Below are 18,209 nucleotides of genomic sequence, written 5' to 3'. Positions count from 1 at the left end.
GGCTCTGGGGCCTGATGCTCTGGGTGTAAAACAAACCCTGCCGCTTGCTCGCTGTGTGATCTTGGGCAGGTTATTTACCATCGTGGGGCCTCGGTTTCCTCATTTATTGATATGGGAATAATCCAAGCACTTCCCTTACCGGGCATGGTTGTGCATAATTCCAGTAGTTGGGAGGCTGACACAGAAGGCTCACAAGTTCAAGGCCAGCCTCTGCAACTCAGTGAGCCTCTGTTTCAAAATTAAAAACTAAACAAAGAACAACAACAAATCACCTCCCTCTGAAGACTTGTGAGGATTAAATAAATGAATATGCGTCAAGTCCTTGGAACAACGCCTGGCACTTGTCATTGTAGAGTTAACCCTGGTTGGCCTATATTAAAATGAGTCTCCGTGTTGTACAGCCATCTTCCCCCTGGTAGGCACACAGTAGGTGTTTATGGATACTGACTGGGTCAAGGACTGGTGTGTGTGAGGACTGAGCTCTGTCGGCCTCCCAGAGGATGGAGGGCGACATCAGCTGTGGCCCCAGGGACCAGACACACCAAGCGTGCGGCTCGACCAAGCCCTCTGCTCTTCCGCTCACGATCACGGGTCAGAGAGTTCATTGGCAGCCTCAGTTTCCCCATCTGAGTAATGGGGATGCTGAGCCCCCGCTGATGCCCAGGCCGCGGGGCGGATCAACTTGCCACGCAGCCTGGATGTTTCGTGCTGTCCTTGTTAAGAGGAGGCCTGATGTTTGGGAGCGGGGAAGGGGGCAGAATCCAGAGGCCACGTGGCTGCCCTGGTGCCCCGCTCACAGAGAACAGCCATCCCCCTGTCTTCCTGGGAGCCTCACAGGGGTGGAACAGCCATCCCTCTGTCCTCCTGGGAGCCTCACATGGTGGGAGAGCCGGGGCTGGGGCTCCCGGCCGACCTGAGCTCAGGGACTGGCTGAGCGATGCGGGCACATCCCCGATTCTCTGAACAGCGGGGTTCTTGACTGGATAGAGGCAGCCCGGGACCTGCCCTGCAGGTGTCTGTGGGATGGGGCGGCCGAGGGAGGGTGCTGGGCCTGAGCCTAGACCTGCCTTTGCAGGGCTATGTTCAGAGAGGGAGGGAAGGAGGATTCTAGAAGCCTGTCTGGGAGGCAGTCGGCAGGCTGGACCTTTGGGGCTGAAGTGGGGAGGTGACTGTCCTTTTTAGATGACCTGCTCAGCTCCAAAGAGCTCCTCCGAGCCCCAGGCCCATCTGCCTGCCCTCTCTGAACTGATCTCCGCCGGTGACCTCCGCCCGCCAGGAGGCCCGTGGGCAGGCGGGCGAGCGGAGTGGACGTCCTCCCCCTGAGCCGCCAGCCAGCTCTAGACTCTCAGACCCACACTCACGCAGCTGGAGGACCTTGGCCTTTCCCTCCTGTGTCCTCCGGGCCGCAGCCCCGCTCTGGCCGGCTCCTGGCAGCCCGGCCCAGCCAGCTGTCCTAAGGCCCCCTGCTGCCCATCGTGCTGACCCCACAGAAGCCCTGGCTGGCAGGGGGAGGCCTGTGGATGTCCTTGGGCCCCAGGCCCGGCCTCTGCATCTGTTTTCTGCAGTAACCTCTGCTGGGTGATATCACACGGTTGCCCTGGCGCTTCTCAGAGGAGCAGCTCCACCCAGCACCTGTCAGGTCACATCTCCACATCTGTCCCTTCCTGCCCTGGGGCTTCTGCTGAGAAAAGCCTCGTGTCCAGTGGCGGTGCTTACTGCCCAGCCCCAGGGCTGGCTCCTGCTACACTCCCAGCCCTATTTCTATTCTTTACTTGAAACAAATTCTCACTAAGTTGCAGAGAGCCTCACTAAATAGTTGAGGCTGGCCTCAAACCTGCAATCCTCCTGTCTCAGCCTCCCAGGTACTGGGATTACTAGTGTGTGCCCCCACGCCCAGCTGCCTCTGCCCTTCTAAAGGCCGGCTCTTCCCTAGTCAGGATGCTGGTGTGCAAGACTGAGCGCTTCCTGTCAGCCCCAGGAGGTAGGAAACTCCATTATCCCCTGAATACAGAAGGGGAAACCGAGGCAGGGGCAGACTGCAGAGGAGGCGGGACTGGACTTGGGCTGCTGGGTGCATTCTCCATCCTCCCTTTCTTTTCCAGAAGAGGAGGAGGCACGGTGGTCCCTGCTTGGCTCCGAGAGCTCTTGCCGGGCCGACTGAGGTCACTTCCTGATGCCCCATCCCATCCCCCACCCCAGAGCAGTGACAGGTGCGGGCCAGGGACCCATGGGCTTTGAAGGGCCTTCACAGCGAGCTTTACGTGACCTCCGCGTCTCGTGCCCCAACAGGGAAGGTGCTACTGTAGCCCCCAGTTTAGCAGAGAGAAAACGGAGTCCCTGGGAGATTCAGTGGTCTGCCGAAGGCACATTCCAGTGATAGATGGTAGAAGCCGGCTGTCCAGGTTTGAGCCCAGCTTTTACCCTTATCAGACCCGTGTTCTTGGGCAATCAATTTATTTATTTTCTTTATTTCTCAGTGTTCACCCTTGTTAAATGAGGAAGTAATCACAGAACCTGCCTTAGAGGTAAACGATATAGCGGGTGGGGAGCAGAACCGTGCCTGGCGTATAGTAAACGCTCAGTAAACATTAGCCTCCTTTATTGCTATTAGTTGCAGGACTAGGTGGAAAATTTATGTCTGAGTCCAAAGCCCGTGCCTTCGGCCGTCCCTCAACTCTCCAAGGAAGTACGTGCCTTATTTACGGCCGGCCTAATTTCATAGCGGGAGAATTCTCCCAGTGGGGATGATCCGGCCCCCCTTTCCTAGTTTGGGAAGCGTGGACCATTTGCATGTTCCTTGCCCCCACAACCCCTGTAGAATGGAGATGGATATGTGGCCCTCAGGGCCTTTTGCTTGGCCGGCAGATCCAGGGGCTTATGGGGTGGGAGGTGAGGACTCACACATCTCTGTAGCACCGGCTCTGACTTCTCTGCAGCTCTGGCCTGGATCCCAACCAGAACAGCCAGCCAGCCTGGCTCCCTGGGGTTTGTGGCCACTGCAATCGCCTGGGGCCAGTTCCTGTAATTAGTCCAGGCCAGCAGGGGGCTCATCCACTCAGGCTCCAAGACAGGGGGCCCGGTTGATCATTTTCCACCCAGCAGGCGTCCCGGGTGCAGAGGGGATATGGCTCTGAATCTTACTTTCCAGCCACGCTGCACGGGGATGTCCAGGGATCTCAGGACCGCGGCCTCTAACCACTGGCTGCAGCTATGCCTTGGACAGCCACGCACCCCAGCAATGTCAGGGTTCTGCCCTGAGGCACATCATCCCCCACAGCTGTCCTGTGCATGGGTGGCCTTCTGGAAAGGGGATTCTGCAGACCAAACCCCGCTTTCCCATGGGCGGGCATCCCTCAGAGAAGCAGAGCTGTATTGTTTATTTCTGTTGTGCTCAGGCTGCAGGGTGGCAGGGTCTGCTCTTAGCCCTACATCTCCCCCTCCCCTAGAAGGGACAGACACTTCTCCTTCCCAAGGCAAGACAGGTCCTTGACGCCCCAGTGACTGGTCCTGGGAATCGGTGCCACTTTCTAGAGGGGAGCACTGGGCTGGGAATCCAGAGAATTAGGTTCAAGAATCTGGTTCTAGAAGCCAGGGTTCCGTTCTCCAGAAAGGCTCAGTGCTGGTCAGGCCGCAAGGAAGTGGGTTCAGCCTCCATCTGCACCCGGGATACCTGCACCTTCTAGGATCTCCTGCCCCCCTGTTTCCTCTGGGAGCCCTCATCAGCCCTAGGGTAAGTTTCTCTTCGTGGAAAAGCTTGAGGAACTTGTCACAGAGAAGCCGCCTGTGAACTCACTGCTCAAAGTCACATAGCTGGGGAGACTCAAAGCCCGAGTGCAGGTGGCTTAGAAAAACACCAGCATGCCGAATGAAGAACAGTGAGATAGAACAGGTAAGATGAGAAATAATGCCTCATCTTTACAGTCAGTCAATTTTCATCACGGATGCCCAGAAAACTCAATGGGAGTACACAGTGCTGGGACGACTGGACGTCCACATGTTGATCACGTTGTTGGACCCCTTCCTCACACCATAGAGAGTAACTCAAAATACACCATACACCTAAACGCAAGAGCTAAAACTACAAAAACACCTAGAAGAAAAGCGTAGGAGCCAGTTGTGACCTTGAATTAGGCAAAGCATCCTTAACTTTGACATTGAAAGCATAAGTAATAAAAGAAAAACTAGACGAGCTAGGCTTCGATAAAATTAAAGCCTTTGTCCTTCTAAGGACACTGTCAGGAAAGTGAGGCTATAACCTATTCCATGGGAGAAAATTGGCAAGTTCGATATCTGATGAGGGACTTGCATCTAGATTAGATAGAGAACTTTTACAACGGTAATAAAAAGGCAGCCCAAATGAAGATGACCAAAGAATCCGAATAGGTATTTCTCTAGAGAAGCTAACCAAATGCCAAGAAGTACATAAAATGTGCTCCATATCACTGGCCAGAAGGAAAATGAAAATCAAAGCCACAGCGAATACTGCTCCATATCTACTAGGATGGCTATAGTTACAAGACAGAAAATGGTCAGGCCTGGTGGTGCACGCCTGTAATCCCCGTACTTGGGAGGCGGAGGCCGACCACAGCTTTGAGGCCAGCCTCAGAAACGTAGTGAGACCCTCACCAATCTAGCTAGACCATGTTTCAAGATAAAAAATAAAAGTGGCTGAGGGTGTAGCTTGGAGGTAGAATGTCCCTGGGCTCAAGCCCTAGTACCAAATGAAAAAAGAAAAAAGACATAAAATTACAAGTGTGGGGTAAGATGCAGCGAAACTGAAAGCTGGAACCCTCGTCTGCTGCTGGTGGGAATGTAAAATGGTACAGGTGTGTAAAACACTGTCTGGCAGTTTCTCAAAGGGGCTAAATGAAGAGCCACCACTGGACCCAGGAGCTTTATTTTTAGGCCTATGGCCCTGAGAACTGAAACTGTATGATCACATGAATGTTGATAGCAGTATTATTCGCGATGCCCCAAAGTGGAAACACCCCAATGTCCCTCCTTCCACTGATGAGTGGATAAACACGTGGTATATCCATAGAGGGAAATATTATTCAGCATTAAAAAGGAAGGCGGTACTGATCCATGCTACAACAGGATAAACCTTGAAAACACTAATCCCAGGGGAAGAAGTTGGCCACAAATCATCACATATTGTACGATCACATCTAAGTGAAATGTTCAGAACTGGCGAATCCACAGAAACAGAAAGGAGCGTAATGGTTGCCTAGGACTAAGGAGGAGAGGGACCTGTGGCCTGGGGGTGGACGCCAGCAGGTTCACAATTTCTTTGGGGGATGATGAACATTCTGGAGTTGACTGTGCTGTGATGACTCAACTGCGAATCTGCTAAAAGCCCCGGAATTGTACACTTGAAACGAGTGAATTCTATCATATATGAACATCCCAGTTAAACCATTTTCCTAAAAAAAAAAAAAAAAGAATAACAAAGCCCCAGAGAGGATAATAATTCAGTAAAACCTACTGAAAAAAACAAAGGACCTGGCGTGTGGCATATATTAACGGCTGTGGTTTGGATTGGGAGCCGCGGCCCCTGGCTTCAGGTTTAGAAAGCTCTGCTGTGGTTTTGCTGTACTGTGGTCTCAGGTTCCCAAAGTCTACTGCGCCTGGTGACCTGACGTGGAAAACCCTGGAAGAGAGAGAGAGCTCCTGGGATGGAGCATCTTCTTAGTGTGTTTCAATGCCCCTGAGTCTGGGCTTCCTGCTCCAAGGCTGAGTCCCTGCAGGGCAGGGCGGCTAGCGTGTAGGTAGCTCTTACCCCTGCGTCTTGCTGACAAGGTGACCAAGGCAAGCGATACAGTAGCCTCTTGGTTCCTTCGTCTGTCAGGGGGGGAATGGTAGTGACCACCTTTCAGAGGGCTCTTGAGTTCTCAATGACTTAACATACAAAGTGCTTCGCACAGTGACCGGCGTATTGGTAAACACACACCGACGGGTGACCCGTCTTGCCGGGAGCAGAGAGTATCGGCCTCTGAGCCAGACACTGAATCCTGGCTTGCTACCTCCTGGCTCAGTGGGTTGGAATTCTGTCCCCCCAAAAGACACGGGGACGTCCTAGGCTCCAGACCCTGGGCACGTGACCTTCTTTGGAAAGAGGGTCTTTGCAGATGTGGTCAAGAGGCTGCATCAGGGTGGGTCCTAATTCAAAAATTGGTGAGCCTATAAGGGGGACATGTGAACCCAGAGGCACAGTCTCCAGAGGCAGATGCCCCTTGCCATCGGAGGCAGAGACTGGGATGAGGCGGCTACAAGCCCAGGGGTGTCAAGGACTGTGGGGGCACAGCCGCTGGCAGGAAGCAAGGCAGCACCTTTCCCCAGAATGTGCAGAGGGAGCGGGCCCTGCTGACGGCCGGGCTTCACACTTGAGGCCTCCAGGACAGGGAGCCACTCTGTTTTCCTGGATTTAAGGCACCGAGTTTATGATCCTTTGTTACCAGCATCCCAGAAGCCCACACACAGACCACAGTTCAGTCTCTCTGTCTGTAGCTGAGAGCCATCTCCCTCGGCAGGAGGCAGAGACCCAGGACCTTGAAAACATGAATCCCAGGGCACCGAGGCTGTGCATGGCCCTGCGAGATGCCCTGTAAGGAGTCGTCGGATCATTCTCGTGTGAGTGCACAGAAGCCACATGCGCCACCTCGCTCCAGGGTTGCCAGCTCTGAAGGCCCGTGAACATCTCGGTGAAGGCAGCCCCGCGTCCCTCCCTCCGGGTGTCCCTCCCTGCCTATCGCTCCCTGCCCTTCCCCACGCTCCGTCTCTGCTGGTCCATCATCTGCCTCCCTACTGCGCTGTCCGAGAGGACCAGGCCTCTTCATCTGTCTCTCTCATTGCCGGATTCTGATGCATAATGACGGTGCCTGGAATATACCAGGTGCTCATTAAGGATTTTTAAAATCAGCAAACAAATGAAGAATGTATGAATGGAAGTTGGAATGCCCTTGCGTGTGGGCATCCAAATCTCTTCGGCATACATTTCAGCAAAAGAGACATTATGGGTTTTATTTTAATATATTGGGAAGGAAGTTTGGTACTAGACTGTTCATGTCAAAAATGAATGGTAAGACGGGCGTGGTGGCACATGATTGTAATCCCAGCATTTGGGAGGCTGAGACCAGAGGATCGCAGTTCATAGACAGCCTCAGCTACTTAGTGGAGGTCCTTTGCAACTCAGTGAGACCCTGTCTTAAAATAAAGAATAAAAAATAGGGCTGGGGGTATGGCTCAGAGGTAGAATGTCCCTGGGTTCCATCCCCAGTACCAAAGTGAATGCCAACTGGGATTTGGACTCTGGTCTGTGGACTCCATGTTCAGTGCTCCTTTCAGGCAGTCTGAGTAGCAGGGGAAGTCTGGGCAAAAGTGGATGAGAAAACCGGAAATGGGGACTAACTAGGCACAGGAATGGAAGGGATCACTGATGTTCTGCTCTCCCCCAACATTTCTATGGACCCCAGAAAGAATAAACAACCCACAAAGCCATAGAAGTTTGGAGTGCTATGTACTCTGTGTGTGTGTGTGTGTGTGTGTGTGTGTGTGTGTGTGTGTGTGTGTGAAACTAGGAATTAAAAGAAGGGCATTCAAGCTCCAAGCTACAGCCCCAGCCCCCCCACTTTTTATTTTTTTTGAAAACAGGGTCTCTGTAAATTGAAGAGAGTCTCGTAACATTATTGAGGCTGACCTAGAACCTATGATCCTCCTGTCTCAGCCTCCCAAGTACTGGGATTACAGGTGTGTACCACCACGTCCAGCTCAGAGCTCAGTCTTAATGAGACCCCGCTCTCTCCCTCTGTCCTACACCCAGTGATCGGTTGATATTTGCATTACTTATAGCTCTTAAGTCAGAGGGGGGATGTCTCCTTTGGGAGCCAGGGCGGCTCTGGATCAGGCAGAACCGCTGGGACCCCCGGCTCCATCACTCACGTGGGGGATGAGTGCTTTAAACTTTAAACTCTCAGCACCCCTGTTTCCTCATCTGTCAAATCGAGAAGACCACACCGACCTCTGAGGATGCTTGCGTGGGTCCCTGATTACGGAGGTTTGAGCTGGAGCACTGGGTAGGTGGGGCAGACACCAGGAAGGTGGCCTGGACTCCCGGTCATGGGTTGAAAGGTCCCTGGAGGGTGGCAGAGAAACCCACTCTGGAGGAGCCAGACTCTGGGCCCTGGTGGAGGCAGGGAGGGTGCCTGAACCTCTCACCATGTAATTGATTGTAACTACGCACCCTTAACACGCTCCCCCGTAACCTGCACCCCCACCAGAGGCTTCGCCATCCTCCTGTGACGGTGTAGAATGCGTTCCGGGGCCCAGCACAAGACTCTCAAATTGGCTCACAATTTATCGGCAGCTCAGATAAAAACATTTTACTGACTGTGAGCAGCACACACCCTCAGCGTCACCCACGGGGCGCCCGATGTCTTTCCCCACCACGCAGCGGGATGTTGCAGGCGTGAAATTACAGCAGCTCTGCGTTTTGATCTTTACCCCGAGGCCTGGGGAAGAGGCTGGGACAGGATGCTCAGGATACAGCGGTGAGGACCGAGGAGGACCGCCAGCTCCCAGTGGCCCTGTGCCACGCCAGCTCCTCCGCTGCCCCGCCCTGTCCTGGGCTCAGCCCTTTGGCCTCCAACTGTGGGAGGGGCTGTCTTGCTCCACTGGGCCGCTTAGGGTCTCTTTGGCACAAAGGAGCCCCCAGTGTTCAAAGACATCCGCTCACTTGGGGGTAAGATCTTTGAATTTGCCCACGTGAGCAAGAAAAGAGGCTGACCAACATTGCAGGCAGACAAACCGAACGATGGCGTAGATTTTAGCTTTCAAAACCTACCTTCAGATATATTTGAAGAAGCTCACAGAGGTAGGGGCTGAAGCATAATTTAGTGGTGTGTGTGTGTGTGTGTGTGTGTGTGTGTGTGTGTGTGTGTGTTAGTACTGGAACTAAACTCAGGAGCATTCTACCTCTGAGCCACACCCCCAGCCCTTTTTGTTGTTTATTTGGAAACAGGGTCTCACTAAGTTGAGGAGGGCCTCACTAAGTTACCGAGGCTGGTCGTGAATCTATGATCCTCCCATCTCAGCCTCCCAAGTACTGGGATTACAAGCGTGCGTTGTCACTCCTAGCTGGGAGCATTATTTTTAAAGCTTTTCCAGTGGTGCCTGGATTTTAACTGACTCCACTGCTGTTTGTCATGAGATACTATTTACTGATCACTCAGAATATGCCAGGCCCGGGGCGCAGAGCATTTTACCCTGTGAATTATTATTATTATTAATTATTATTATTATTATTAATTATTATTATTTTGGTGGTACTGGGGTTCCTGGAAACCCTTCTACCTCCAGCCTACACTCCCAGACACTTACTTTTTATACTTTTATTTGGAAACAGGGTCTCTTAAGCCAGCGAGGCTGACTTCGGATCTGTGCGATCCTCCTGTCTCTGCCTCCCAAGTGTGGGGATTAAAAGCGTGCGCCACCACGCCCGGCTTATTATTATTATTTATTATTATTATTATTATTAATTATTATTATTGTACTAAGGGTGGAACCTGGGGGCTTTTCCACCTCCGGGCTATACTCCCAGACCTATTTTCTATTTTATTTGGAAACAGGGTCTCACGGAGTTGCTGAGAGCCTCACTAAGTAGCTGAGGCTGGCTTCGAACCTGTGTGATCCTCTGGTCTCAGCTTCCCAAGTGCTGGGATTACAAGCGTGCACCACCACGCCTGCCAACTCTATAAATTATTTTATTTAATCTTCAATCTCGGCCAGGTCTCAGCCTCCTTGGTCCATTCCATGAGCTCAGGGTAGTTCCTGCCTCACAGGCCAAAGGGAGAGGCTTTATGGGACATGCCCTCCAGTCATCCCCACCAACTCCCTGCCCCTCACAACCCCCCAGAGACACTCTGCTCTGCTCTGGGACAGAGATAACAATCTCCACTCTCTGGGGCTGGGGCAGGTCCTCCTCCCAGCTCGGTCTCCTCACCTGTGAACTGAGGATAATATACAAAGGTCCCCCGGTATCAGGGTTATCAGCTCCGAGACCCTACAGGGATATGGACACTGATGGAATCTCAGGTCTCTTATAGAAAATGGCATGGTATTTGCATGTAACCTGGGCACACCTTCTCTTGGACTTTAAGTCATTTCTAGAATGCTTACTCTGTCTAATGCAATGTAAATATCATGCAAATACTTATTATACTGTGAGTACCATGGGTTGTGGTGCCAAGGAAAATCAGGCCCTGCGTTACCAGGCTCCGCCATGGCCACATCTGGGACACCAGGGTGGAGCACGGGGGCGATGTCCCCAGCCCTGCCTCTCCCTGGACCCTCCTGAAGCCTCAACTCCTTACAGAGCCCACCAAATCTTCCTTCTCCTTCTCCCCCTCCCTTCCTTCTCATTTCTTTCCTTCCTTCCTTTCTTCTTTGAGCTATGTCCCCAACCCGTTTTATATTTTATATTGTGGTGCCGGGGATTGAATCCAGGGCCAATCTACCTCTAAGATACATCCCCAACCATTTTATTTTTTGTCTGTTTGTTTGGAAAGAGAATCTGGCTAGGTTCCAAGAGTGTCCCTCAGTTGCTGAGGCTGTCCTCGAACCGCAGTGCTCCTGTCTGACATCCCCAAGTGCTGGGACTGCAGGCGTGTCACCGCACCTAGCTCTCTTCTTTATTTTCATCCGGGTATTGATCGCAATCAGCGCTTGGCTTCGTCCACACCTCTTGTCTCGTGCACTGGAGTACAAGCTTCCAAAGTTTTGTCCAGTTAAAAGTTTGTGTCCATTTCCCAACACATAGTAGGTGCTCAATAAATATTTGATAAACAGATGATTGTATTTATATCTCTCATTAAACTGTTCCCAGTTACATTAAACTGTTCCCTTGGTAGTACATTTTGGACTCCGCTCCTTGATGGGTCCCCTGCTGTGGCCAGCCTGGGGCAGACCACGGAGAACCAGCACTCCCTGTATCTCGGGAGCCGGACAGCGAGTGGGCAGCCGCAGCAGGGGAGGTTTTCCTGGGGACGCCACCTCTCCCATCCTGACTCCACCAGGAGCCGGAACGCAGCACAAGCTGCCGCTGCCTGATCAATGTCCGTCTGGGGGCCTGGCCTTTGGAGGTTTTCAATTTCCCCAGATCAGGGGCTTTCAACGCGGCCTCTCTGCTCCTATTGATTGCCTGTGTATAGCAGGCTTTGTTTCCTTGGTAAATATTATTTGATAAGAATATCGGAGAACACAGAGGCAGGAGTCGAGGCCAAGGCCCCGGCGTTCTTGCAGCAGAGCAGCCTCAGGGGCTGAGAGTGCGTCCGGCAAGCTCATCGGAGAGGGTGGGGACTTCCATGCTCACCAAGCAACAATCTGGGGAAACTGAGGCTGAGGTGGGGTTGACTTGCCCAAGGACACTAGTGTGTGTGTGTGTGTGTGTGTGTGTGTGTGTGTGTGTGTGTGTTGATGGGGATTGAGCCCAGGGGCATTCTACCTCCAAGCTACATCTCTACCCCTATTTATTATTTATTATTTATTTAGTGGTACTGGGGATGGAACCCAGGGGCATTCTACCTCTGAACTATGCCCCCAGCCATATTTTCTATTCTTTATTTTGAAACAGGGTCTCACTGAGTTGCAAAGGGCCTCACTAAGTAGCTGTCCGCGAACTATGATCCTCCTGTCTCAGCCTCCCGAGTGCTGGGATTACAGCATGAGCCACCACGCCCGGCTCTATTTTTATTTTTATTTTGAAACAGTGTCTTACTAAGTGGCAAAGGTCTTCCTAAATTGCTGAGGCTGACTGCAAACCTGTGATCCTCCTATCTCAGCCTCCCAAGTACTGGGGTTAGAGGTCAGCACCACCACATCTGGCTAAACACTACTATCTTAATCCCTATTTTACAAATGCATAAAGCCCATCTTGCTTTCTAACTCATGGCCTGGTCTTCTGACACCCCAAGAAGGGCCTCAGGAGGCGCAAGGAAGGGGCTCCTCGTGAGGGGCAGGTGCGCATCATGGCTGAGGCGCTGTCTCGTCCTCTGGGGAGACTTTGCGTGGTCCTGCCCCCTTCCCAGCCACATTAGGTCTTGCGGGGGGGCTTCTCCTGACGTGCTCTTGGTTTTGGCCCAGGGAAGTTTCTACCGCTCTAGACACAGGGCTCCGTACCTCCCTTCCTGAGTCCCACCAGTTACAGAGCCTGGAGCTGCTGGCCCATGGACAATCCATCAGACCCGCGTTACTCTCCATGTTTCAGAGGCAGAAACAGGCCCAGAGACCTGGAAAGCCTGCTGCCCAGGGACCTCCAGCTCCGCCTTCAGCCACTCATTCCGCGCAGCCCCAGGATGCCTGGCAGCTCGGGATTCCGGAGTTGGGAGGCGAAGGATCCCTGAGAGGAGATCCCGGCCGGGCCCACTACCACCCCTCGGTGTGGCCGGCCTTACTCTTCTCCCAGGGCGAGGGCAGGAAAGGAAGTGGCTCCATACCCAAGCGAGCAACAGACGTTTGGGCGGGTGGTTCCCGGGACGCTCTGGGCACACTCTCACACTCCCCCTTCCGTGGCCCTGAGGCCGAGCCCCACACTCACCCATGACATTGAGGAAGATGTTGCCTGAAGCTAGGACCACCTTCTCCCTGGTGGCTCTGTCGTAGATGCCCACGTGGCACTCGTAGGGGCCGCTGTCTGAGATCCGGACCTCGGGCAGCCTGCGGGAGGAGAGCACAGGATGAGCGGTGCTGGAGGGGGCCGCCCTGGGGGACGACAACCCCCACCCCGCCCACCAGCCCACCTTCAACCAGCTGCAGCCACCACAGGCCTGTGAGCTGGTGGCCGGGGAAGCAGCACTTATGGAACCCCGACTGTATGCAGGCCTTGCGCTCAGTGCAGCAGAAGGTGAAAGTGGGCCATGCATACAGCGGGGGCCAAATCTATGCCCGGGGACCTGGAGCGGTAACGTAGCTGTTGGGCTGGGTGATGGCCACGCACAGGGTGCTGCGAGGTGACCCGGCGCGGGGTGAAGTGCGCCAGCCTGCGGTACAGGGCCTCGCACCTTGTGAGTGCCAGCCACTTAGGGATCGATCTCCCCATTGCATAGATACAGAAACTGAGGCACGAGAGGCTGGTCACTGCCCCACCCCGTACAGCTAAGAAGAGCCAGGATGGGGTCTAAACGCCTGTTACCATCCTGCCGCTTTACACCCAGGCCTGGGGACATAGAAAAGAAACACAAATTCCCACCCCCAAGGACCCCCGCCGCAGTGGACGGGGAGGCGGAAGCTGGGGTGTGCGCTGCCATCACCAGCAACCCAGGGGCTCATCTGAGCCTTGTTGGGGGCAGCAGGTGGTGACCTTCAGACCCTTGGACCTTCTTTTTCCCAGACCCTTCCTCTAAAAGGCCAGAGAGGGAGTATATTAGGCCCCCTCGGGCTGTGGTTGGGTGACTCCTGTTTTAGATTCTCTCGAGAGTACACAGATCGTGGTAAAATGACTCGGCCTGTCATCCTCTCTCCTCACGGAAAAATACAAACAGGGTAGCTCCTGGACTGAACAGCGCTCCGGTGTGGTGCTGGAGAGAACCAAGCTCTAATTCTGCCCACACTCTTCCTACTGAGCCGGGGGACGCTGGGAAAGTCACGCCGACTCTCTGAGTTTCCATTTTCTTATTGGCGCACACCTGTAAACCCAGTACTTGGGAGGCTGAGACAGGAGGATTGCAGGTTTGAGGCCAGTCTTGGCAACTTAGTGAGAACCCTCAGCAACTTGACAAACAGAAAAGAAAAAGGGCCGGGGAGGGGAGTATAGATTGGAGATAGAATGTCCTGGGGTTTAATCCCCAGTCCCCCCAAAACAAAAACAAAAACAGAAGTGATGTGTTACAGGATAAAATACAATGTGTTGCTGCAATGCTTTTTTTCTGTGTGTGTGGTACTGGGAATGGAACCCAGGGGCATTCTACCTCTGCGTGATACCCCAAGCTCTATTCTTTATTCTTTATTTTGAAACAGGGTCTCACTGAGTTGCAGAGGGCCTCACTAAGTAGCTGAGGCCGTCCTCGAACTGCGATCCTCCTGTCTCAGCTGCAATACTTCTAAGCAGGACCGTGCACCCAGATGGACAGAGGACCATGTGTGACCTTTCCACATACTGTGTTCCTGTGGGGAGAGGGAATTCCTGGCCAGGGTACCTGGACACACTGAGGGGCAGAAGCCTTCGTCTGGACTTTCAGAGTCTTCACTGCAGCTGCCGGGGAGAAATCTAGCATTAACCAGCACCCCCAGGCCCATTACCCTTGGAGTGGGGGGTTCCTTCATCCCCGCACCCCTGTGGACGTATCTTCTACTCCACCCCCTCCTTCCTCTCTCTTCCATCTGGTTCTGCTGAGCAATTTAACCTCTGCTGCACTCTCCTCCTCTCGTCCCCCATCCTTGTCTTCGAGCTCGTTTCCTTATGACTCACGGTGCCCACCGCCCCCGCCCCGCCACTCCCCACACCTGGCTCTCAGCTCGTCTTTCCATCCCTGTTGTCACACTGAGCGGAGGCAGCCCATCTGATGTCCCTTCCGCAGGCCCAGCACTCATTAGCATAAACAACACCCTCATTTACATAGAGCACACAGAGGTTGACATCTGGTCTACCCACTGTAGACCAGAGGAACTTGGCAGAAACGGTGCACCGCCTTCCCGCTCGTCCCCCCAGAAGAAAGTTGGGTGACAGTAGAAACAGCAGGCGACCCCTCTCCCCTGGGGGATGATTTTCTTTGTTTGAAACTCAGCTAGACTAGAAGGAGCAGTCTCCCTGGCGGCACCGTCGCCGAGTGACAGTCACACAGAACAACTCTTTCAGGCGACACTCGCGGGCGTCTGTGGTAGAGGCAGGCTGTTTAAGTGGCTGGCGGGGGAGACGGGGGCGCAGGGCGCGTGTAAAGAAATAGGCTCTGGGGACACGAGGAGCTGGCAGCTCCCGGGGGATGTCATAGGGGATAATGACGTGGTTGACACTCAGGTGGATTCGCACAGGAAGCCCGCGCAGGCGACCCGCACAGATGCGTTTAGGAGATAGAGGCGAGGGCCACGTGTTTAGGTGGCTGAGCTGATGACGTGCTCGGGTGAGACGTGTGGGTGACAGCACACAGGTGGTGTAGGGGGCTCGGGGGACCCTTGGGTGGGTGCTTTATAAAGAAGACAGTACTCCACCTAGGACTGTTTCTGCAGCCCCGCGGGCTCCTCTTGCAGTGCTCCCTGCGTTTCCTAAACGGCCCTGCTGCTGCAGCCAGTCCCTCCAATCACGCTCTTGGAATCTTCCTTGACATTTTTCATTTCCACGCTTCCCAAATACAGCCAGGTAATCCAGGAACCTCGGCGTTCTCCTGCCTCAACATTCCCCAGCTGCCGGGCGTGGTGGCGCACGCTTGTGATCCCAGCATTCGGGAGGCTGAGACAGGAAGATCAGGGTTCGCAGACAGCCTCAGTTACTCAGTGAGGCCCTCTGCAACTCAGTGAGACCCTTCTTCAAAATAAAAGAATAAAAAATAGGGCTGGGAGTGTTGCTCGGGAGAAAATGTCCCTGGGTTCCATCCCCAGTACCATTAAAAAAAAAAAGAAAAAAAAAAAGCCCCAGATTTCCAGTTTCCCCATCTCCACTGCCATCGTCTTCCCTCGCCTGGAATAGGGAGGGTTTCTGTACCTGTTAACCTCCTCCCAGACAATCCTCCAGGTAAAATCTAAATCTTTCCAGATGCAACTGAGGTTGATGGCGCTCCCCAACCTAAATTGCTGTAGAGCTTTCTCTCTGCTCTTCAGTTAAGACACGAATCCTCATCCTAGCCAACAGGGCGCCAGCAGCTCCCTCCGTCTCCGGCCACGGCGAGCCCTGTCCTCCACGCTCCGAAACCTTCTTCCAGCCACAGTGGCCTCTGTCCCTTCCTCCTATCTGCCAAGTTCCTGTTTTATTAAGATAACATTTCTATTTTGGATAGAATTAGAGAAAAGTCGGCAAGTTAATAGAGACCCCTGCACACCCCTGGCCTGCCGGCTGTGTTACTATCTTAAGCATCCAGGCGCAGCCCCCGCCCCCCCGGTAGATTCTGCTTCTCATCTGGAATCCAACAGCTGCCAGGCTGTGGCTTTGATTTGGGCCAATCAGCCTCTTCTCGGCGCCTCATCAAAATCTGAGATTTCGTCTCCTCTGCTGTCCTCCTAAAGTGGATTAAGCGACCCAGAGGCTCCCTTTCCCCAGGACTGAGTGGCATTGATCTGGGCGCTGGAGGGGGGGCTGCAGGCAGGCGGCAGGGACCGGAGGGGGCGGGGGAGGAGGCCTGCACTCATCAGCAACGGACCGAGATCAATAAACTATTAATAACTGCAAAGGTTTCTGGAGAGATCGTGTAATGCAGTTTAGCGGCTGGGGTTTACCAACACTGACAGCATCTCTGGAGGGCGAGTAATTGTGTTTTTGAGGCACTGGGCACAGGAAGGACAGGGCCCCGCAGTGTCCTGCCCCGGCCCGCGGACCTCTGCCCAGGTGAGGCCATGCAAGAGCGGATCGTGGTGGCATCTGCCGGGCCAGCGGCCAGGACCCTGGGCCGTCCACGTTCTGCTCGAGTATTTAGGCCTCCTGTGCACGGAGGCTGATCCTGGGGGTGACATAGGGTTGGGGCGACCCCGAGAGGCCCGGAGCTAGTTCTGCCTCTGCCTACACTGTTGGCTGTGCCCGGACCTCTAGCCATCTCTCTAAGCCCAGCGGTTTAGCGTGGTGGTCAAAAGCACACACTTTGGTCAGTATTCGAGTCCCACTTCAAAACCAGTCCTGACCTGTGATCCTGAGAACATCCTGTCCTCTCTACAGGGCTCGGGCTCCTCACCCGTGACCCCCGCCTCATAGATCCTTTGGGAAAACTAGAAGGGCTAATTCAAGGGCTTAGCTCAGAGCTGGTGCACGGTGAGCCCAGACAAGGCCAGCTCCGTGGAGCTCCGTAGTTCAGGGGCCACCTGGGCCCGGCCTTGTGTGTGCGGAGCTCGTCTACCTCCTGGCTCCGTCTGCCTGGGAGCACCTGCCTGGATGTGCCAAGCACACTGTAACGTAGTCTTCTTTTTACACAGGTGAGAGCTCACAGAAAAGGGGAGCCTGGTCACACAGCAGACCTCCTGGGGACAGGCGGGGGTGGCCGAGTCTTTGGTAAGAGCGAGGTCAGCTGAGATGGCATAGTTTGGTAGTTAAGAGCCCTGGGCTCTGGTCTCAGCTCTGCACCTAACTTGTCAGGTGAGGTTCTTTGGCTTCTTCGAGCTTCCGTTTCTCCAGCTGATAAAAGGGTGTGATGATACCTCTCATGGGGTTACAGTCACTTGGGGGGGGGGGCTAAGATTCCTAGAGATTTATAGCGGGAGGGGTGTACTGGGCATTTCTTTCTTTCTTTTTTTTTTTCTTTTTAGTGGTACTGGGGTTCCTGGAAGCCCTTCTAACTCTGGGCTACACTCCCAGACCTATTTTATATTTTTTTAATTTGGAAACAGGGTCTCTTAAGTCACCGCGGCTGGATTCGAGCCTGCACGATCCTCCTGTCTCTGCCTCCCAAGCGCGGGGATTACCAGCGTGCGCCACCACGCCCGGCTTATACTTGGCATTTCTCACAGAAGCTTTGGAATCACACAGAGGCACCGTGATGCTGTGATGCCGCATTCTATAAAGCGTGCCATCATCTGTATCATAGAGCAATAGTTATATTATTTATCCTCATTGTATAGATGAGGAAGCTGAGGCAGAGAGAGGGGGTGATGCGACCGAGGCCACAGAGGAAGTGGGTGCCCTATTTGAAGTGGCGAAGTGGGTGCCCGAGCCCGTGAGTGCCCTCCCCTCCCCGCACTGCCCTCGGCGCCTCCTTTCACAGTGGCAAATCGGTGGGGACGTGGGCATCTGCACCTGCCCCCGCTCCCGCGCCAGCCCTTGCCGAGCCTCGTCACCTCTCCAGGCTACAGAAGCCCTGTGCTTCCCCCACCTGGGAGAAACGGGTGGCCTTTACCGTCCCTCAGTTTCCATCCTTAAGCACCGGGAGGCCCCTGCATTCCACCGGGGCTTTGCCGAGCGGACGCGCACACAGTCCCCACGCCCGGAGGGACACTACGGCCCGTGGGTCCTTCCCTTCCGGGCTTTCTACTGGGAAGAAGCCTAGGTTCTTCCTGGGAGTGGACCTGGGAGCCAGGGCGGGGCTGGA

General features: G+C 54.0%; 1 protein-coding gene across 1 annotated transcript in view; it reads right to left on the bottom strand.

The window, feature by feature from the left end:
- The window catches only part of IGSF21 (immunoglobin superfamily member 21), a gene marked incomplete at both ends in the record, with an annotated part of 247,242 nt that overhangs the window by 28,247 nt on the left and 200,786 nt on the right, over window positions 1-18,209 (bottom strand). The window contains one exon of the mRNA XM_080690986.1: window positions 12,590-12,708. Coding sequence (XP_080547112.1) covers window positions 12,590-12,708 — 119 coding nt within the window. The remainder of the gene's footprint in view (window positions 1-12,589; window positions 12,709-18,209) is intronic.

The sequence above is a fragment of the Muscardinus avellanarius genome (assembly GCF_963383645.1).
Source record: "Muscardinus avellanarius genome assembly, chromosome: 3".
Lineage (NCBI taxonomy): Eukaryota > Metazoa > Chordata > Mammalia > Rodentia > Gliridae > Muscardinus > Muscardinus avellanarius.
This window is presented reverse-complemented; position numbering and strand designations above follow the sequence as displayed.